The sequence below is a fragment of the Moschus berezovskii genome, chromosome 8 (genome assembly GCF_049115385.1).
Source record: "Moschus berezovskii isolate FMDL1 chromosome 8, NW_MosBer_1.0, whole genome shotgun sequence".
NCBI classification, from domain to species: Eukaryota; Metazoa; Chordata; class Mammalia; order Artiodactyla; family Moschidae; genus Moschus; species Moschus berezovskii.
Genome location: NC_142467.1, coordinates 49,680,843 through 49,702,629, shown reverse-complemented (window position 1 = coordinate 49,702,629; position 21,787 = coordinate 49,680,843). Strand labels below are relative to the sequence as shown.

At 48.7% G+C, this 21,787-nt stretch overlaps 1 protein-coding gene across 4 annotated transcripts in view; it reads left to right on the top strand.

Moving 5' to 3' along the window:
• NDST1 (N-deacetylase and N-sulfotransferase 1) overlaps positions 1-21,787 on the top strand; it is a 130,155-nt gene that overhangs the window by 63,243 nt on the left and 45,125 nt on the right. For all 4 annotated transcript variants that reach the window (XM_055431347.2, XM_055431348.2, XM_055431350.2 and 1 more), the window contains 3 exons: positions 3,389-4,284; positions 12,498-12,992; positions 15,931-16,018. In XM_055431347.2, coding sequence (XP_055287322.1) covers positions 3,772-4,284; positions 12,498-12,992; positions 15,931-16,018 — 1,096 coding nt within the window. In that variant the 5' untranslated portion in view covers positions 3,389-3,771. The remainder of the gene's footprint in view (positions 1-3,388; positions 4,285-12,497; positions 12,993-15,930; positions 16,019-21,787) is intronic.

The window sequence follows — 21,787 nt, the reverse complement described above, 5'->3', positions numbered from 1 at the left end:
TTTTGGTTGGAGAGTACTGGTTCTCAGCTTCTATGCTATAGTGCAGGGATGGGGCGAGCGTCCGAGGAACGGGACGTGGCGGGCAGGAAAGGGGTTGGTGGGTGGAGATGACTTCAGAGACATGATGATATTGGAACTGGGGTCTTGAAGGATGAGTAAGTGTCCCAAGGGGTAGGGGAAGACATTCCAGGCAATGGGAACTTCATTAACAAAGGCTTAGATGCGTGACCAAGACTGGTGACTGGTTGGGCGAGGCTGGAGTTTAGGAAAATGGCTGCTGATGTCGGCAAGGCCCAGGCAGGCCCAGGGCAGGAGGGAAGTGTTGAGGCCTCAGCCCCTAGATGTCCTTGAGGCCTGGGTGGCTCCACGGAGGTTTGAAACCTTTGTTTGGCATCCCTTGAGGCACAGGGGTGCAGGAATTCAGGCAGGTACGGAGGGCCTTGAATGGCTGGTGTCAGGCCCTTGAGGGGTTGCAGTGGGGGCTTCAGTGGCAGTCAGCGATTTGCCAGATACTCAGCCTTCTCTGGGGCCAGGGGCTAGTTGGTCACTCTCTTTCCCGCTTGTGGGCGTGAGCTTTGCCTGGCCTTCTCTCTAGCCTTCTGGCTTCTATATGGCCTCTGCTTGATGGTGCTTTGTGGGCTCAGGTGTTACCCACGTTATGAGTATGTTAAGTAGGAATACATGAAAACAACAGGCGGGCCTTCCTCAGGGTTGTGTGCCAGGCATGACATTTCCTGTGTATCCACTCATTTAATTTCCACAATTTTGGGAAGTATGTCAAGTTTTCCGGTTTTACAAAATAGGAAACTGGGGGCACTTAAAGAACTTGCCCAAGATTACACAATTACTGGGTGGTAGGGCTTGGGTTTGAACGAAGCTGCCTAGCTCTAGTCTGCCCGTGTAAACCTTAGGCTCTGTTGACCTAGGGCTTTAGGGAGTTGGAAGCACTGGGTTTGGACTCTGAAATTGTTACAACATTTACCAGCGTATGTGCCATTTTTTTTAAATGGGGAGATGTCTGATTCCCACAGGGGTCGGTGACCCCAAGATGCCTGAGACTGCTGCTTGTGTCATTGGCACACATGTTGGAAGGCTGTTAATGCAACAGGACTGTTAATGCTCCAGGCCAGTGACTGGAGCACCCAGGCCAGCAGGGGAGGTGGGGTTCAATGGCCTGAGTAGGCAGGTGCCTCCCCATCCACTGTGCTCCTGTCCTGGCCCTGGGCCAATGGGTGGGGCTCACTGTGGCTGCAGGGCAGAGGGCTGCCCTTATCAAAGGGGAACGGGACATGGGTGCACCCTGGGAATAAGCTGGACCAGTCACCCCAGCTCTCTTGGCCCCACCCAGGAAGCCTGTCCTGTCTTGCCCTGCTCTCACCTGGGATTGCAGGGACTCCCTGGAAAGCTCTGCCTGTTCCCTTATGTCTAAGCTGTGCTATGTGTCCCTCCCTCTTCCTACCCTGGGTCAACCCTTGCTTGGCTTTCTGGCCAGTTGAGGTACTGTTTCCTTCAGGAAGCCTTCCTTGGTCCTCCCCCTTCCTCCTCCGGGGGAGTAAGTGGCCCTCAGTTCTCTGAGATGCCCAGCCCTCCTCCCACTGTCACACTCCCTGCGTCAGAGGTGCCTGTTTTCTTGGCTGCCTTGGCTTCCCTGTGATGCTGGTACATCGTAAGAGACTGAACTGTAGAATATCACAGGTGGAAAAGTTCCCAGACATCATCTGGCCCAGGACTCTTGCTGACCAACAAGAAGCCCAGAAAGGGGCAGAGTGTGCCTGAGGCCCATACAGCACATTATGGCAGAACTGGGAGCAGACCCAATGTCTAAGACACGTTCTCATTTCACACCCCTGCCTCTTTGCTTCTGAGCACATCTTTAAAAAATATTTGTTTTCATATATTCACAAAATAACAAATGATTATTATAGGAAATCTAGGAAACAAAGGAAAAGAAAAGTCAGATAATTATTATTGTTTTTTGTTTTGATTTTTGGATGTAATGCCAGTTTCTGGCTTACGCATAAAATTTTTCACAAAAATAAGACAGTATGGTCTTATAAAAATGTTTTCTACTTTAACAGTATATATAGTAATTATATTTCTGTGTCAGTAAATGTCCTCCTTCAACATACTGTAAATGGCTGCCTGGGATTCCATCACATGCTTGCATTTTAATTGCTAAAGACAGTCCCCTATTGTTGGGCATTTGCTATTATAAACAACACTCTGTGCTATTATACAGCACAGGGCTTCGTTTTCTTGTGGGGAAATCTTTGCACACTTCTGCAATTACTACCTCTAGGATGAGTTCCTAGAAGTACAGCTGTAGGGTCTCTGATAGACTGTACCCACGCTGAGCAGACCATATAGTCTGGGGGCTGGGAGTGATTTTGAGGATCTTCATCCCCACCTCTGGGTCTGAGACTCACATTCCCCTCCTGGCTGCGCCAGCCCAGTCCCTCACACCTCCTGTCCTTGTCCCCATCTCCCATCCTGCAGGCGAGCTCTCCTGCCAGCTTTCAGCAGCTGCCTCCACTCACGTTTAAGGGAGACCAGAGGGCTGTGGTCGGGGTGCTGTTTGAGTGAGGATGTTGGGCGAGCTTGGAATCCTCAAGGCAGGGGGGGTTGGTCGCCTGCTGTGCTGGGCTGGTGTGTGCCTCTGTGGGCTTGTTCCCTGAGGATGAGAGGTGCCTTTTGTATTTGGGGCAGATAGCGACAGTGTGGCTTACGCCGTGCTCCTCCAGTAGGTTTCTTCAGTTACCCCTTGGCCCCAGCCTGGGGCAGCAGGCCTGGTGATTTCCCACGCGAGACCGCTGATGCTTGAGAGGGCCTTCTGGCACAGCTGAGCCGCTGATGCCTCTCAGCCTAAGTCTGAATCCTAGTCTGAGCCTTAGGCTTTCATCTGTCAGATGGCGCTGCTGGGCGCATTCTGAGAGAGAAATGGGGAAGCAGGCGGGTAAGGGAGTGGGGGAACACGATGTTGGGTCGTGATTTAGAATTCCACCTCTAGCTGCCAGGCCTTGCGAATGTTTATTGCCCCACTTTATTCTTCCTGCTTCTGGAGTCTTCTTGGTGCAGTCTTGGACTCTGGTAATCATGCTAAACAGCATCTCTCACTGTACACACCATATGCAGGTAACTGCTCAGCGTGATGTATACGTTATGGGACGAAACCTCCCATCCTCCAGTGAGGCAGGTACTGCTGTTAACACATGGAGAGACTGAGGTTCAGAGAGATGAAGAAGCTTGCCCCAAAGCATGCACCCAGGTCGCGCAGCAGTAGTTGAACTCAGCCCGGCCTAGATCAGGTCCTGTGGGTCCACAGTCGGTGGAGCCCCCGCAAGCCCGTACTCCAGCTTTCCACCTTCTGACTCTCCTTCTCTCTCCACAGCCTTGGCTCCGGGGGCCCCACTGAGCGAGTGGCATGCGGCCCCCCCAGGCCTGCCCAGCATCCTTCTGCCCGCTGCCCAGCCCCCCCAGGAGGCCCTGACGCCCTGGGGCACTTCTGCTGTGCACAGGACCACGTGGGGGTTTGCCATGGTGACATAAAGGGGTGCAGAGGAAGGAAGGAGCGCAACCAGCCGTGGACTGCGCCCCTGGCTGGGAGGAAGGGCCAGGGCCCGGATCCTCCTCTCCCCTGCCCACTGCGGGCCTCACTCACTGAGTCTCTGTGAATCTCTTGGCCGGTGGACAACTCGGGTATCTCCTCCTGCGTGGGGCCTTGGGCAGCCAGGGCAGGCCGGGGCCCTGGTGGCCAAGGTCTTGGGGGCCAGGATGCCCGCCCTGGCGCGCCTCCGCAGGTTGTGTCGGCATGTGTCCCCGCAGGCCGTCCTTTTCCTGCTGTTCGCCTTCTGCCTGTTCAGCGTTTTTGTTTCGGCCTACTACCTTTATGGCTGGAAGAGGGGCCTGGAGCCCTCAGCGGACGCCCCCGAGCCTGACTGTGGGGACCCTCCTCCTGTGGCCCCCAGCCGTCTGCTGCCGCTCAAGCCCATCCAGGCGGCCACCCCCTCCCGCACGGACCCGTTGGTGCTGGTGTTTGTGGAGAGCCTCTACTCACAGCTGGGCCAGGAGGTGGTGGCCATCCTGGAGTCCAGCCGCTTCAAGTACCGCACGGAGATTGCACCGGGCAAGGGCGACATGCCCACACTCACCGACAAGGGCCGCGGCCGCTTCGCCCTCATCATCTATGAGAACATCCTCAAGTACGTCAACCTGGATGCCTGGAACCGGGAGCTGCTGGACAAGTACTGCGTGGCCTACGGCGTGGGCATCATCGGCTTCTTCAAGGTACGTGGTAGGTAGGTCTGAGCAGTGAGGAGCTCCAGCCAAGCTCGATTCTCATCCCACACTCGCTGGCTGAGTTCCTGACTTTCCCACCTGTACAGTGGGTGTAATGACAGCGCCTCCTCCCAGCTTGTTGGTCGTGAAGGGTGAGCGGGTGAGTGTAGTTAAGGCACTTGGGACACATGGTGCCTTATGCCTGGTAGGTACCTTTTAAGTATTAGCTTTATTAGGAGCATTGCCTGCTTTGCACAGGCCTTGCACGCTGCTGGCCCATTCTTAAGAGTGGCCCTAGGGATGGGTGCAAGGGAGAAGAGCTTGTGTTCTGCTGGGTCATTCAAAACCTGTCATAGCAGTTCTCCCAAGGACGGGGGTATGTCCCTGTTTTGCAGATGGGCAAACCAAAGCTCAGGAGGGTAAAGTTAGGTTACAGGAGGTTGTGCTGCCTGTAAGTGGGAGAGCCAGACTCTGAGCTCAGACTTGGATGGATGGGGCTCTGGGTCCTATACCCTTTCCTCTTGGCTGTGGAGGGGTATGTGGAGTTCATGCACCCCTTAAACCAGAGCCATTTTGCATTGGAAGAAGGAGGGGAAAGAAAGCCCAGAGGACAGGTGAGCTGCTCTAGGCTTGGTGGGGTACCCGGAGTGACTGCTGGGACCACGGTTCTGAAGTTGTCATGGAGAAGCTGTCCTTGGGGAGGAGGTTGGGGACAGCGGATAGGAGACCCAGAGGCTCTGGCCAGAGAACTCTGAACTGCAAGGTGGGTGACTGGGACTGTAGCTGGGTGCTTGGGGGTGTTTGTTCCTTCATTCAGCAAATGTTTATGGAGTGCCTACCATGTTTAAGTTCTTCGGTGGGCACTGGGGACACAGTGGTGATCGAAGGGTGCAAAGTCCCTGCGGTTGTGCTACTGACATTTCCATGCAGTGGGTGGGGTGCGTGACTAGAGAGTGAGCAAATAAACATACTGTGTGGCAGGTGGTGATAAGTACAAAAAAAAAAAGAAGCAGGAAAGGGCACGTGGATGGATGGGTATGGGCAGTGATGCTGGTTTTGATAGAATGACCAGAGACGTTGTCTTTGATTAAGTGACTGGAAGGGTGTGAGAGGAGCCCATGGCTCTGTGCAAAGGACCTTCCAGGCAGAGGAGACAGTAAACACACAAGTCCCAAGGTCAGCCCTTGTGTGGCGTGAGTGGAGAGAGGAGCAGGAGATGGGTCAGAACCAGCCCGTGCGCACCGGTGGCTACTCATTCGTCCCCAGGCGTTGGCGGCACAGCCGCGCCCCGGCCCTGTGCTCCGTGCTGGGAGGACTGCGGTCTAGATGAGGGTCTCTCGCGGTGTGCTCTTTCATGCACTAATAGAGCAGGATGCTCTGCCACTAGAAAAGGTTTTGTGGGCCAAGAAATTGAAGGCCCTTAGAAGTCCTGCAGAGGACCAACCTGGTGAGCTTTGTTCCCCAGCTGGCTTGATGACAAAACCCTTTATTTCACGTCTCAGCATCTGGGAAATGCTGGCCTGGTTTATGACTGGGCAGTTGCATAGCGTCAGACGGCTTCATTGTCTGCTTTCCCTTTGCTCCTGGACTCTGTTCCCTTTGCTCCTGGACTCTGTTCCCTTTCCTGCCATGAACTTCATTATGCTTGATTCAGAGCCCCAGGCCTGAGAAACGTCGGAGTGGCTGACAGTTATTGAGTGCTCATGCACAGCCACACACATCCTATGCACTTTATGTGAACTAACACATTTGACACTCATAAACGATCCTCCAAACTAGGTGGAGGTCATCTTGATTTGAGAGAGAAGGAAACTGAGGCAAGGAGAGCAAAGCAATGTGCCCACACTCAACACCTCTAATGAGCATAGGTGTAGGATTTGAACCTAGGTGATCTGGTTCCAGAGACTTTATTCCCAACACTGGGATGGGTCCAGGAGCATTGAAAACCATGTAATTAGTAGCATTTGCACCAGAGGCCATGCCCAGTGCACAGAGCTCCCCTGGTTTCTGGGGACCAGTCAGTGGACTCTGGTCATTGGGCGCAGTGGGTACAACAGAGCTGGGATCCTCTCAGGCCCTGGTTCCTTACTATACAGAAGGTGAACATTTGGCCCAGGGAGGGGCAGGGGTATGCTGGGTCTCCTGTGGGGCCTGTGCTCATTCCAGTTCTCCATGCTCTTTCCACCCTACTGTGTAAGACAAGACCCCGCCTTGGTTTTCATCAGGGGCCGGTGACTTTCCATTCTAACGGGAGCCATCTGGTGGTCAAGCTGCATGTTTCTGCTCTTCTGCAAGAAACATGTGCTACAGGTCGGCGGTTGGGACTCCAGGGTTCTGGAAGTGCTCACTTTCCAATGCCCACAGCACTGGACTCCCTGGTCAGTGGGAGAGCAGGGGCTGGAGAGTTCAAACTGTGGGTCAGCTCTTGCTGTCACTTATAAACAGAGTGACCTTGGGCAGGACATTCAGCCAGTCTATGAAATGGGGCCAGTCACAGCACCCGCCTTTGTGGCGCCACACTGAAGACAGGACAGTGGACAGGACACAGGGCTTGGGGCCAGAGCCACCCAGGAAATGGCAGCCGGCTTGCCTTGCCATCTTACCTCAGCACACACAACCGGGGGGGGGGGGTGGCCCTCTGTCTGTGGCTCAGCCAGCATGTGCCCCTGAGGTCCGAGTCCATCTTCATCAGGAGCCCTGATTCCTGGCTCAGCCTGGCAGCTCCAGGTTCCCCCGGGTTGAGCACATCCTGGCGGAGGCCTGACAAGGGCCACTAATGCTTTCTGTGCACACTCGTGTGTGTGTTAGGTTACCTCAATCGTGTCTGACTCTCTGTGACCCCCATGGACTGTAGCCTGCCAGGCTCCTCTGTCCATGGGGATTCTCCAGGTAAGAATACTGGAGTGGGTTGCCACGTGCTCCTCCAGGGGCCCTCTCAGACCCAGGGATCAAACCCCTGTCTCTTGTCCTCTGCATTGCAACTGGAGTCTTCACCACTAGTGCCGCCTGGGAAGCCCTGTTTGTACACTGACTCTGTGCCACACCCTCAGCTCATTGCCTTGCAGGCCTTGTTGTTCAGTTGCTCAGTCATGTCCAACTCTTTGCGACCCTATGGACTGCAGCACGCAGCACGCCAGGCTTCCCTGTCATTCACCATCTCCCAGGTATCGCTCAAACTCATGTTCATTGACTCAGTGATGCCATTCAATCATTTCATCCTCTGTTACCCCCTTCTCCTCCTGCCCTCAGTCTTTCCCAGCATCAGGGTCTTTTCCAAAGAGTCAGCTCTTCCCATTAGGTGGCCAAAGTGTTGGAGCTTCAACCTAAGCATCAGTCTTTCCAATGAATATTCAGGGTTGATTACCTTTAACATTGACTGGTTTGATTTTCTTGCTGTCCAGGGGACTCTCAAGAGTCTTCTCCAGCACCACAGTTCAAAAGCATGAATTCTTCAGCGCTCAGCTTTCTTTATGATCTAACAACTCACATCCATACATGACTACTGGAAAAACCATAGCTGTGACTAGACGGACCTTTGTTGGCAAAGTTATGTCTCTGCTTTTGAATACCGTGTCTAGGTTTATCATAGCCTTATTTCCAAGGAGTCTTTTAATTTCATGGCTGCTGTCCCCATCCCCAGTGATTCTGGAGTCCAAGAAAATAAAGTCTGTCACTGTTTCCACTTTTTCCCCAATATATTTGCCATGAAGTGATGGGATGGATGCCGTGATCTTAGTTTTTCGAATGTTGAGTTTTAAGCCAGATTTTTCATTCTCTTCTACTCTCATCAAGAGGCTCTTTACTTCCTCTTCACTTTCTGCCATTAAACTGGTATCATCTGCATATCTGAGGTTGTTGATATTTCTCCTGGCAATCTTGACTCCAGCTTGTGAGTCATCTAGGCCAGCTTTTCACAGAATGTAATCTGCATACAAGTGAAATAAGCAGGGTGACAGTATACAACCTTGACGTACTCCTTTCCCAGTTTTGAGCCAGTCCATTGTTCCATGTTCGGTTCTGTTGATTCTTGTCCTGCATATAGGTTTCTCAGGAGGCAGGAAAGGTGGTCTGGTATTCTCATCTTTTTAAGAATTTTCCACAGTTTGTTGTGATCCACACAGTCAAAGGCTTTGGCATAATCAATAAAGCAGAAGTAGATTTTTTTTTTTTGGAATTCCCTTGCTTTTTCCAAGATCCAACAGATGTTGGCAATTTGATCTCTGGTATCTCTGTCTTTTTTGGATCCAGCTTGAACACCTGAAAATTCTTGGTTCACATACTGCTTAAGTCTAGCTTGAAGAATTTTGAGCATAATCTTGCTAGCATGTGAAATGTGCAATTGTGTTAGTAATTTGAGCATTCTTTGGCATTGCCCTTCTTTGGGATTGGAATGAAAACTGACCTTTGCCAGTCCTGTGGCCACTGCTGAGTCTTCCAAATTTGCTGACATACTGAGTGCAGCACTTTAACAGTATCATCTTTTAGGATTTGAAATAGCTCAGCTGGAATTCTGTCACCTTCCCTAGCTTTGTTCATAGTGAGATTTCCTAAGACAAACCTGACTTCACATTCCAGGATATCTGGCTCTAGGTAAGTGATCACACCATCATGGTTATTTGGGTCATTAAGACCTTTTTTGTACAGTTCCTCTGCGTATTCCTGCCACCTCTTCTTAATCTCTTCTGCTACTGTTAGGTCCTTGCTATTTTTGTCCTTTATTGTGCCCATCTTTCCATGAACTGTTCCCTTGGTATCTCCAATTTTCTTGAGATCTCTAGTCTTTTTGTTTTTTTCCTCTATTTGGTTGCATTGTTCACTTACGAAGGCTTTGTTATCTCTCCTTGCTATTCTCTGGAAATTTGCATTCAGTTGAGTATATCTTTCCCTTTCTCCTTTGCCTTTATCTTCTCTTCTCAGCTATTTGTAAGACCTCCTCAGACAACCACTTTGCCTTCTTGCATTTCTTTTTCTTAGGTATGGTTTTGGTCACCACCTCCTGTACAGTGTTACGAACCTTAGTCCATAGTTCTTCAGGCATTCTGTCTACCAGATCTAATCCCTTGAATCTATTCATCAGCTCCACTGAATAATCAGAAGGGCTTTGATTTAGGTCATATCTAAATGCTCTAGTGCCTTGTCATATATAATTCTCATGGGTCCTGTGAAGTGAGTACTTTGTTTTCAGGTGAGGAATTGAGGCTCCAAAAGTAACATGGCTGTCTAGGCTGACACAGCTCCTAAGTCTGAGCCAAGATTCGGCCACCATGCTCAGCTCTTCGAACCCACTTGTAGGAGCAAACTAACCAATGGCTGTAAGACTGAGGCCCTAAGAAATAGTGCCTTGGAAAGTAGCACCCTGAGGTTCCCAAGGTCATGCAACCAGTTACTGTCAGTCTGTACTAGTCCTCCCCGTTCCCATGTCAGGGCTCTTCCTTCCTCTGCCTGATGACCCCACTAGAAGACTTGGTGTCGCCTGTGTGGGTCCCCAGTGCTGAAGAACAGGAGGGATTCCCCTCCCTTGGGGCAAGGCCCGCAGTGGGGGTTCAGCCTCTGCCATGCTTATGCTTATTTGCCCTTCCCTTCCCAGACGGTTGCTTTCACTGCAGGCTGGGGTGGAGAGTCAGTGACTTGGCTTTCTCCCTTCCTCGCCATGTCCCAGCTGGCCAGCTGGCCAGCTGCCGGAGCTGCCAGCGCCTGGCAGTCAGTTCAGGATCGGGGCTTTGAAATGGGATCCCCCAGTGCCTGTGGTCCACTGTGGCCTCCCTGGCCACAGCAGGTGATGGACAGGGTCTGAGATGTCGCTGGCCCCCACTGCCTTTGTCCCCGGTGCTGGCTTAATAGTCCTGGGGACCCTGGGGCTGGGGGAGGGGCCTCTCAGTTTTGGACTTTTCAACACAAGGGTGGGGAGTAGGCAGGTGTTTCTGGTGTGTGGAGTGGAACACAGGTCCCTTACCTCAGCTTGTGAGGTCAGGGCCCTCCAGAGCCTTCATGGGAATTACAGAAAAACACTCTTGCATGGAGGTTACTACTAAAAGGAGCCCTGGGCACAAGGCTCAGCCCTAAGCAAGTGTCCTTGCACAGCGCTCACATGGCCAGCTCTCCAGGGCGGCCCAGGGCACCACCCTGCCTCCCTCTCCAGCCTCATTTGGCGCCCTCTGTCCACTGTTGCTTTGTCCCACCCCACTCATTCCTCACACAGTGGCCAGATGGACCTTTTTAAAATGCAAATTGGAACCTGTCAACCCTCTGTTCAGATCCCATTGATGGAGTCTCTGTTGGCTTCCCAGTGCCACTTCCAGCCTCCAGGGTCCTGCAGGTCTGGCCCCAGCTGATCTTTCTGCCTCTTCAGACTCTTGATCACTCTGCTGGCCTTTCCATGTTCCTTGACTGTGCCGCACTCTCTCCAATCTCAGGGCCTTTGCACTTGCTGTTATTTGACCTTGGCTCCCACCTCTGCCCTAGTTGACACTTCCTCATTCTTTAAATCTTAGTTCAGAAGTCCGTTTCCTAGAGAAGCCTCTCGAGCTAGCTGACTATGCTCAGTTACCCACTCTCCTAGAGCTCTGAACCTCTTCTGTGTAGTTGTGCCACATTGAAGTTTTATGTACATTTCTGCTATTTTGATTTCTCTCTCTCTTCTCTGCTTGCCTTTATAGTTCATAAGGGCAGGAGCAGTGTCTGTTTTTCTCACCACATGCCTGTTACTTAACACAGTGCCTGGAATAGTGAATAATTGTGGGATAAACAAATGAAACATGTAATGAACAGCTGTCATGTGCCAGGTATTCGGGATCTGTCTGTTCTTTCTTTTTAAAAATTCAGTTAGTCATCAAATATACCTTTTCTCCCACTGGGTGTGAAGCCTGTGCTGGTACCAGAGATCCAAGGGGGAAATGACATCGTCCCTGCCCTTGAGAGGGCGCGGAATGGCAGGGAGACTCTGAACAGATAGTGTTGCAGCCGAGGTGAGAAGTGCTGCAGCTGAGGTTTTAATGTGGTCCCAGGGACAAGAAGAGGGCAGATGCGTTGGGTTTTGAAGGATGAGCAAGAGTTTGTCAGGCCAAGAAGACTCAAAGCAGCTGGCACAGTGACAGAGACAGATTGTACTGCAACCACGAAGGTGACTGGGAGGGTGAAGGACAAGGGGCAGGGGCTGTGAGTCTAGGGAAGAGGAGGAGGGGCTGTCTGAAGGTCCCCAGGGAGCTGGCAGCAGTGGACCCTGGGAGGGGAGAGAGGCACAGGGAGCGGGGCTCCTGTGGGGCGTGGCCTTGGGAGTGCTGGGGGCATCTAGGGGTTGGGAGCCCTTTGGAGCGGACTGTCTGCTCCTGCACTCCCAGCAGTCTCCTGCTGTCTGATCTCTTCTCCATGGGCATTCGCCCTGGCTTTCTCCTGCAGAAAAGATGGTGTGGCAAAAGCCAGCTTGGAAAGGCCAGGCAGGAAGCCTGGTGGTCAGGCAGGTGGGCTCTGGGGCCGACCATCTGGCTGTGCAGTGTGGCTCATCCTGACCACTATGTGACCCAGGATGGCACCGCACTCAGAACCTCAGTGTCCTTGCCTGTGAAGCGGGGTGACAGGGGCTGATGTGAGGACTGAAGGAGCGACGGTGATGCTGCCAGCCCTATTCTGATCACTTTGCCAGGCTTAGTGCTCACCCTCCTCCACCAGCCCTGAGGGACTTGCTGCCATTCTTGGCCATGTTTTATAGCAGAGGAAACTGAGGTGTGGGAAGGTTACGTAACTTGCTCAAGGTCAGGCAGAATCCATGCATTCCACTGCTAGCTTTCCCGTGTGTGATTTTGGACAGCTTACCTAGCCTTTCTGGGCCTGGTCTCCTTGTCTGTATAATGGAGATGCCTCCATCGTGGGGCTACTGGGAGGATTACAGGGCCCCTTCATGTGAAGTCCACGAGCCTGGTTCCTGGCTTTGGGAAGCTCTCCTGGGTGTTAGCTGGTGCAGTACTGAGATGGGCAGAGTGGGGCGTGCTACGTTCACATAGGCTCAGCAGTGTGATGAGGCCTCCGTTCACACAGGCTCAGGAGTGTGATGAGACCTCTGTTCACACAGGCTCAGGAGTGTGATGAGGCCTCTGGGAATGAGAGTGGGTACTGCTGACATTACTGTTCTCTGCCTGTCTCGGTATTACACCTGAGATTCCATGGTCCCGGGGACTGTGGATCTGATGGCTCTCTTCCCCTTCCCTCCCTTCCCCTCCCCACTGCAGGCCAATGAGAACAGCCTGCTGAGTGCTCAGCTCAAAGGTTTCCCCCTGTTCCTGCACTCGAACCTGGGCCTGAAGGACTGCAGCATCAACCCCAAGTCCCCACTGCTCTATGTGACCCGGCCCAGTGAGGTGGAGAAGGGCGTGCTGCCTGGCGAGGACTGGACCGTGTTCCAGTCGAACCACTCCACTTATGAGCCGGTGCTGCTGGCCAAGACACGCTCGTCTGAGTCCATCCCACACCTGGGCGCCGACGCTGGGCTGCATGCTGCGCTGCATGCCACGGTGGTCCAGGACCTGGGCCTCCACGATGGCATCCAGCGTGTGCTGTTTGGCAACAACCTCAACTTCTGGCTGCACAAACTCGTCTTCGTTGACGCCGTGGCCTTCCTCACGGGCAAGCGCCTCTCGCTGCCTCTGGACCGCTACATCCTGGTGGACATCGACGACATCTTCGTGGGCAAGGAGGGCACACGCATGAAGGTGGAGGACGTGAAGGTATGGCTGGGGGTGCCGGGGAGGGCAGGGGAGGCCTCACCACCGTCAAACTCTGCTGTCCCCACTGTGCCTTTGCTCTCTGTACCTCCCTTATGCTGTCCGTCCCCCTCCCTTGGCCACTTGGTTCTATTGTCTTCTTCGAAGCAGGTTGCCATTTAAAATTATTGGAAATATTGAACATCGAGGAACTTTGCATCTGGATACGTGGGGCTCAGGAACATAACTACTGAGAGACAGGAGCTGTGCAGAGTTGTTTACCTACCTCTTAATCCAGACATGATTTTTAACTCTCAAAAATGTGTATGTCAGTATCAAAGCTCATAAAACAAGTATCCAAAACTCATAAAACAAGAATTAGAACTTAAATCATACACAAGTCATACTTTAACTGAGCTCTTTATAGATGGTGGAAGGCGTTTAATTAAAAAAATGTTTACCTAACTTAACTATATGTAAAAGCATTTTGCAAGCTATGAAATTTTACACGTTTCACTGTAAAAGAGACGCCTGCAAATTAAGACCATTAAGCATTCTCTAAAAGACAGCTTCCATCTACTCACTGTTTTACTCAGGGTTATATGTGAAGGGAACATCACTTGTGCAGATGGGGAAATCAGTATCACATGCCATAAATAGAGGGCAACCATAACAATAGATCCAGTGAAAACAAAACAGGGAATTAAATTCTAGCAAAGTACTGCTGCCTACTGACCGCCTGTCCTCTCTTATGTGAGATTAGTGAGAGTTAGAAATGTATTAGCACCAAACCAAGACTTTTTTTTTTAATGTTAGGAGGAGGAGTGAAAGAGACTTTACTGGAATGCTTTCCTCCCATGGGGCGGGCTGTGTTGGGATTGGCTGTAGGTCCTGAAAGGGCCATAATGGGTGGGGCCCCCGGGGTGAGGGGCAGGGGGATGTGTTGACCTTTCCTTGGTCCAGAGTGAACTCTCTGCTCCTCCTTACACCTCCAGAGGAGAAGAGCAGAGCAGAGGCTGTTGGGGAGCAGGCAGTGTCTGGGGAGTCAAGACCTGGCTTCAAGTCCCAATCTGCCCCTAAATGGGTGACCTGAGCACACCCCTTCGCTTGTCTGAGCCTCAGCAGTGAAATGACAAGATGGGGTGGGTGGGAGGGTCCTGGATGGCAGGAGTGGGGGGTGTGTGCAGATGCCAGGCTCTGAGCCCTCTGCCCCACTTTTAGGACAGGGCAGTGTTGCTTTTTTATGTGTTTGCTTGAGATTTCACCTCAAGGGCTCCTTTGTTGGAAGAAAGTTTTGCGACAACTTCTCTTAAGCCTTCTAGCTGAGGCTTCATACGATGCCACGACCCACCTCCAGCAAAGTAGATTACTCTGTTTTCTACCTAGGTCATTCTTCTGGTGGCCCAGCCTTGCTCTCTCCTCTGTAACTTAGGTCTTTGCTCCCTGTCCAGGATGAGTCCTTGAGAGGTCAAGGGTTGGCCCCAGGAGGAAATCAGGCTGCCAGGCTCACCGTGTCTCCCATGAACCCCAGACTTGGCCTCTTGGTTCTTATTTTCCCCATTTTTAGAGTGAGAGGAATGCTAGCAGTTTAGAGCCATTTCTGTAGAAGAATACCAATAGAGATGCCCTCTTCCGTGCACACAGCTCAGTGCAGACTGCTGAGCCCTCCAGCAGCTGGGTCCCATTTGCCTTAAGCATCCTTTTTTGAGTCAGAATGGACAGAGTTTTTAAAACATTTTTTTCTTCAGTCCCAAGCACTGGCGACAACTGAGCTTTTCTTTCAGAAACATGAATGTTGCCTCATTAACTTGTACAGTACGGGCTGTCCAGTGCAACTTAATACCAACAGCAGCTTTTATTCAAGGCTTGGCAAGCGTCAGGCTCTGTCCTCAGCCCTTTCTGTGTGTTGCCTCATCTGATCCTCACAGCAGCTTTGAGATGGGTATTGTTTTAAATCCCATTTTACAGAGGCAGACACTAAGATTCAGAGAGGTGAAGTGACTGGCCCAAGGCAACACAGCTAGGGCACGGATGTCCATGAGGTAGGGCATTGGATGTCCATGAGGTAGGGCATGGGATGCCCATGAGGTAGGGCGTTGGATGTCCATGAGGTAGGGCATGGATGTCTATGAGGTAGGGCATGGTCCCAGGAGAGCCAGGCCTTTCTGTTTGCAAAGTGTTCTGATAGCGGGCTCTTCTTGCAGGATTGTTAGCAGCCTTGCACATCATGCCTGGTAGGTATTTTTTGAGTCCCCACTCCAGAGGACAACTGTATGTTTGTTTCACAAGGGTCAGCGTCCCTTCACTGACATGCAGAGCACTGGGTGTGCCGTGCATTTTAAACGTTGCATTGCTGGACACACAGTACATCTTTGGAAAAGTTGTGGTCCTTTGATATCAGCCTTTTAGTTACCAGTGAAGTGAAATCCCCCTCATTTGACAAATGAAGACGTGAGGCTCACAGTGGCAGTGACTGCAGACATGACAGTGCCACCATTTTTCATCATTTACCAAAATGCCAGGCTGTTTTACATGTAGTATCTCATTTAGAGTCCCATGAGAGAGCTGTTATTATCCCCATTTCACACCTAGGGAAACTGAGCCCTGGAGAAGTTGCTAAACTTTCTCAAGGACACAGAAGTACCAAGCTAGGGTCTAGGCCTTGTCTTGCTGGAGGCCTGGTGGAGGTGGCGGCACAGGCTGGCTTCGTGGGTATGGGGCCTGCACCATCACACAGGGCCCCATGCTTCAAAGATGCCCACACAAGGTGATCCTCTGCTGTTGCCTTCCTGACATTTTTAACAATTTTTGTGCAAACATCCCTATTCTTAATTTTTCCCTGGGCCCTGCAGCCTTTGTAGCTGGTCCTGTAGGAGCCAGACCCTTGATGTGGGCCCTCATGGGAGGAGCAGGGAGCTCCTGGCTTCCTCTCACCCCACTGTCCCTACTCTGCCTATCCTAGGCCCTGTTTGATACACAGAACGAACTACGGACACACATCCCAAACTTCACTTTCAACCTGGGCTACTCAGGGAAATTCTTCCACACAGGTAAGTGGGCCTGGCTCTGCCCCTACTCACAACTTCCACGGGCCCTCAACATCCAGACCGTTGGAGTGCAATGCCATGGGGACAACAGGAGGGTGGATGGGCCAACTTAGGGTCACATTTGACTTGACCCCTGTGGCCTCTCCCAGAATCATTCAGCCCACAGAGCAGTCACAGCCCCAGGTGGAGGGCATTTGGGGGTAGCAGCGATGCGCCGATAGTCCCCAGTTCGTCTCTGGCCCTCAGGCTCTGCTGTCCTGGGAGTGGGCGTCTTCTCGCTCTGGTCTGTCTCACCCCCGCCTTTAATATTCTTTGTACTACTTCTGCCTTACAAAGGAACTGGTTGTATTTTAAGAACATTACAGAAATATATAACAGAGAAACTGAAAAGGCACTGTAATTGTACCCACCCCAGAGATGAGCACTGTCATGAGTTTATTATCTTTCTTTTTAAAATTTTATTGGTGTATAGTTGATTTACAGTGTTGTGTTGGTTCCAGGTGTACAGCAAAGTGATTCAGTTATACATATACACGTATTCATTCTTTTTTAGATTCTTTCCTCATATAGGTTATCACAGAATATCGAGTTCCCTGTGCTATACAGCAGGTCCTTGTTGGTTATCTATCTTATTTATGGTCATGTGTATATGTTATTCCTATACTGCTGATTATCCCTCCCCCTCCGTGTTTCCCCTTTGGTAACCATAGGTTTGTTTTCCATATCTGTAACTCTGTTTCTGTTTTGTGATGAAGTTCATTTGTATCATTTTTAGAAATCAGATTCTGCTTGAGTGATGTGACATTTACTTTGGCTTGTTCAGTGTGATAATCTGTAGTATCCGTATGGGCTGTAAATGGCATTATTTCATTCTTCTTAATGGGTGAGTAGTAGGTACTGTTAGTTGCTCAGTCGTATCTGCAGGCTCCTCTGTCCATGTGATTCTCCAGCTAAGAATACTGGAATGGATTGCCATTCCCTTCTCCAGAGGATCTTCCTGACCCAGGAATTGAACTTGGATTTCCTGCGTTGCAGGCGGATTCTTTACCGTTTGAGCTACTATATGTACCTCTTCTTTATCCATTCCCCTGTTCATGGACATTTAGGTGGTTTCCTTGTCTTAGCTGTTGTAAATAATGCTGCAGTGAACATTATGGTGCATATATCTTTTCAAATTATGGTTTTCTCTGAATATATGCCCAGAACTGGGATTGCTGGATCATATGGTAGCTCTATTTTAGTTTTTTAGGAAACCTCCATAACATTCTCCATAGTGGCTATACCAGCTTACATTCCTACCAACAGTGTAGGAGGATTCCCTTTTCTCTACACCCTCTTTAGCATTTATTGTTTGCATATTTTTTCAATTTTTTAAATTGGAGGATAATTGCTTTACAGTGTTGTGGGGATCTCTGCCTTATATCAATGCAAATCAGTCATAATTTTATATATATATATATATCCCCTCCCTCTTAAGTCTGACCTGTTCTACTCCTCTAAATCATCACAGAGCGCCATGCAGTGCTCCCTGTGTATTGTTTGCATATTTTTTGATGATGGCCATTCTGACTGATGTGAAGTGATACGTCATTGTATTTTGCTTTCCTTTTATCTGGTATTTAGTGATGCTGAGTATCTTTTCATGTGCTTTTTGGCCATTTGTATGTCTTTTCTTTGAAGAAATGTCTGATCTTCTGCCTATTTTTTGATTGGATTGTTTCTTTTTTCGACCTAGAGCTTCATGAACAGTTTTGTTGTATATTTTGGAGATTAATCCCTTGTCAGTTGCTTTGTTTGCAAATATTTTCTCCCATTCTGTGGATTGTCTTTCTGTTTATGGTTTCCTTTGCTGTGCAGAAACTTTTGAGTTTGAGTCCCATTTGTTTATTTTTGTTTTTATTTTCATTATTCTGGGAGGTTAATTCAAAAAGATCTTATGTCAGAGTGTTTGCCTGTTTTCCTCCAAGAGTTCTATAATGTCCAGCCTTATATTTAGTTTTGATCCAGTTTTAGTTTATTTTTATGTCTGGTGTTAGAGAATAATTTCATTCTTTTGCATGTAGCTGGCCAGTTTTCCTAGCACCGTTTACTGAAGAGACTGTCTTTTCTCCAATGTGTAGTCTTGCCTCCTTTGTCATAAGTTAATTAAGCATAGGCACATGGCTGTATTTCTGGGCTTTCTGTCCTGTTCTATTGATCTATATTTCTGTTTTTGTACCAGGAGCATACTGCCTTGATGACTGTGGCTTTGTAGGGTAGTCTGAAGTCAGGGGGCCTGATCCCTCCACCTGTGTTTTCCTTTCCTAGGATTGCTTTGGCTATTCAGTCTTTTGTGACTCTGTACAAATTTAAAATTTTGGTTTTTATTCCGTGAAAAATGCTATTGGTAATTTGATAGGGATTGCATTGAATCTGTAGATTGTCTTGGGTTGTATAGTCATCTTGACAGTATTGATTCTTCAAATCCAAAAACATGGTGTATCCTTCCATTTGTGTCATCTCCTGTTTCTTTTCATCAGCATCATATAGTTTTCATAGTACAGATCTTTTGTCTCCTTATGTAGGTTTATTCCTAGGTATTTTATTCTTTTTGATGTGACGATAAATGGAATTGTTTTCTTAATTTCTCTTTCTGACCTATATTGTTCGTGTGTAGGAAAGCAAGTGATTTCTTTGTATTAATTTTGTACGCTGCAACTTTACCAAATTCATTGATGAGCTCTAGTAGTTTACTAGTACCATCTTTAGGGTTTTCTGTGTATAATATCATATCATCTGCAAACAGTGGCAATTTTATTTCTTCTTTTCCAATTTAGATTCCTTTCATTTCTTTTTCTTCTCTGCCGTGGCTAGGACTTCCAAAACTATGTTCAATAAAAGTGGTGGCAGAGGACATCCTTGCCTTGTTCCTGATTGTAGGGAATGGTTTCAGCTTTTCAGGATTGAGAATGATGTTAGCTGTGAGTTTGTTATGCTGCTGCTGCTGCTGCGTCACTTCAGTCGTGTCTGACTCTGTGTGACCCCATAGACAGAAGCCCACCAGGCTCCCCCGTCCCCGGGATTCTCCAGGCAAGAACACTGGAGTGGGTTGCCATTTCCTTCTCCAATGTGTGAAAGTGAAAAGTGAAAGTGAAGTCGCTCAGTCGTGTCCGACCCTTAGCGACCCCACAGACTGCAGCCTACCAGGCTCCTCCATCCATGGGATTTTCTAGGCAAGAGTACTCGAGTGGCTTGCCATTGCCTTCTCCAGAGTTTGTCATATATAGCCTTTATTATGTTGAGGTAAGTTCCCTTTATGCCCACTTTCTGGAGTGTTTTTTTTTTTTTTATCATAAATGGGTGTTGCATTTTGTCAAAAGCTTTTTCTGCATCTGTTGAGATGATCATGCGGTTTTTGTTCTTCATTTTGTTAATGTGGTGTGTCACATTGATTTGTGGATATTGAAGAATCCTTGCATCCTTGAGATAAATCCCACTTGATCGTGGTGTGTGATCCTTTAATGTATTGTTGGATTTAGTTTGCTGGTATTTTGCTGCGTGTTTTGTGTCTGTGTTCATCACTGATATTAGCATGTAATTTTGTATATGTGTATGTGGTATCTTTGCTTTTGGTGTCAGGGTGATGATGGCCTCATAGAATGAGCTTGGGAGTATTTCTTCCTCTGTAGTTTTTGGGAAGAGTTTCAGGATAGGCATTAACTCTTCTCTAAATGTTTGATAGAATTTGCCTGTGTAGCCCCCTGGTCATGGACTTTTGTTTTGGGGAGTTTAAAATCACTGTTTCAGTTTCAGCACTTGAGATTGGTCTGTTCATATTTTCTGTTTCTTCCTGGTTCAGTCTTGGAAGGTTGTGTCCTTCTAAGAATTTGTCCATTTCTTCTAGGTTGTCCCTTTTTTTGGCATATAGTTTTTGTGTGTATGTGTGTGTGGTCATCTTATGATCCTTTGTGTTTCTGTGGTGTTCACTGTAACTTCTTCATTTCTAATTTTATTGATTTGCACCCTTTGCCACTTTTTTCTGATAAGTTTGGCTAAAGGTTCATCAACTTTGTTTATCTTTTCAAAGAACTAGGTTTTAGGTTCATTGATTTTTTTTCTATTGTTTTCTTTGTCTCTATTTCACTGATTTCTGCTGTGATCTTTATGATTTCTTTTCTTACTAACTTTGGGTTTTGTTAGTTCTTCTTTCACTGGTTGCTTTAGACGTAAAGTTAGCTTGTTTAATTTGAGATTTTTATCGTTTCCTGAGGTAAGATTGTATTTGCTGAGTCCCATAGGTTTGCTATTTTTTTTATTTGTCACTTGTCTCTAGTTATTTTTTGATTACCTCTTTGATTTTTTCATTGATCTGTTGGTTGTTTAGTAACGTATAGTCTTCACATATTTATGTGTTTTACATTTTTTCCCCAGTAATTGATTTCTAATCTCATAGTTTTGTGGTCAGAAAAGATGCTTGATGTGATTTCAGTTTTCTTAAATTTACCAAAGCTTGCTTTTGGCCTCTGGTGTGATCTGTCCTGGAGAATATTCCATGTGTACTATAGAAGAAGGTGTTTTCTGTAAGTATCAACTAAGTGTATTTGGTCTAATGTATCTTTTAGGGCCCGTGTTTCCTTGTTGATTTTTTTTTTTTTGGTCTGGATGATTAGCCCATTGATGAAAGTGGGGTTTAAAATCCCCCACTATTGTGTGTCACTGTCTCTGCTTTTATGACTATTAGCATTTACCTTATATATTAAGGAGCTGAAAAGACTCTGATGCTGGGAAAGGTTGGGGGCGGGAGGAGAAGGGGACGATCGAGAATGAGATGGCTGGATGGCATCACCGGCTCTGTGGACATGAGTTTGAGTGAACTCCGGGAGTTGGTGATGGACAGGGAGGTCTGGCGTGCTGTGATTCATGGGGTCGCAGAGAGTTGGACACGACTGAGCGACTGAACTGAACTGATTTTGAGTGCTTATATATTTACAACTTAAAAAAAAGACTTACAAGAAACAAGAAAGGACGCCATGTAATGATCAAGGGATTAATCCAAAAACAATATATAACAATTGTGTTCAGTTCAACTCAGTCGTGTCCAACTCTTTGTGACCCCATGAATCACAGCAACCAGGCCTCCCTGTCCATCATCAACTCCCGGAGTTCACTCAAACTCATGTCCATTGAGTCGTTGATGCCATCCAGCCATCTCATTCTCTGTCGTCCCCTTTTCCTCCTGCCCCCAATCCCTCCCAGCATCAGAGTCTTTTCCAATGAGTAAACTCGTCGCATGAGGTGGCCAAAGTGTTGGAGTTTCAGCTTCAGCATCAGTCCTTCCAATGAACACCCAGGATTGATCTCCTTTAGAATGGACTGGTTGGATCTCCTTGCAGTCCAAGGGACTGTCAAGAGTCTTCTCCAGCACCACAGTTCAAAAGCATCAATTCTTCGGTGATCAGCTTTCTTCACAGTCCAACTCTCACATCCATACATGACCACTGGAAAAACCATATCCTTGACTAGACGGACCTTTGTTGGCAAAGTAATGTCTCTGCTTTTTAATATACTATCTAGGTTGGTCATAACTTTCCTTCCAAGAAGTAAGCGTCTTTTAATTTCATGGCTGCAATCAGCATCTGCAGTGATTTTGGAGCCCAAAAAAATAAAGTCTGACACTGTTTCCACTGTTTCCCCATCTATTTCCCATGAAGTGATGGGACCAGATGCCATGATCTTTGTTTTCTGAATGTTGAGCTTCAAGCCAACCTTTTCACTCTCCTCTTTCACTTTCAT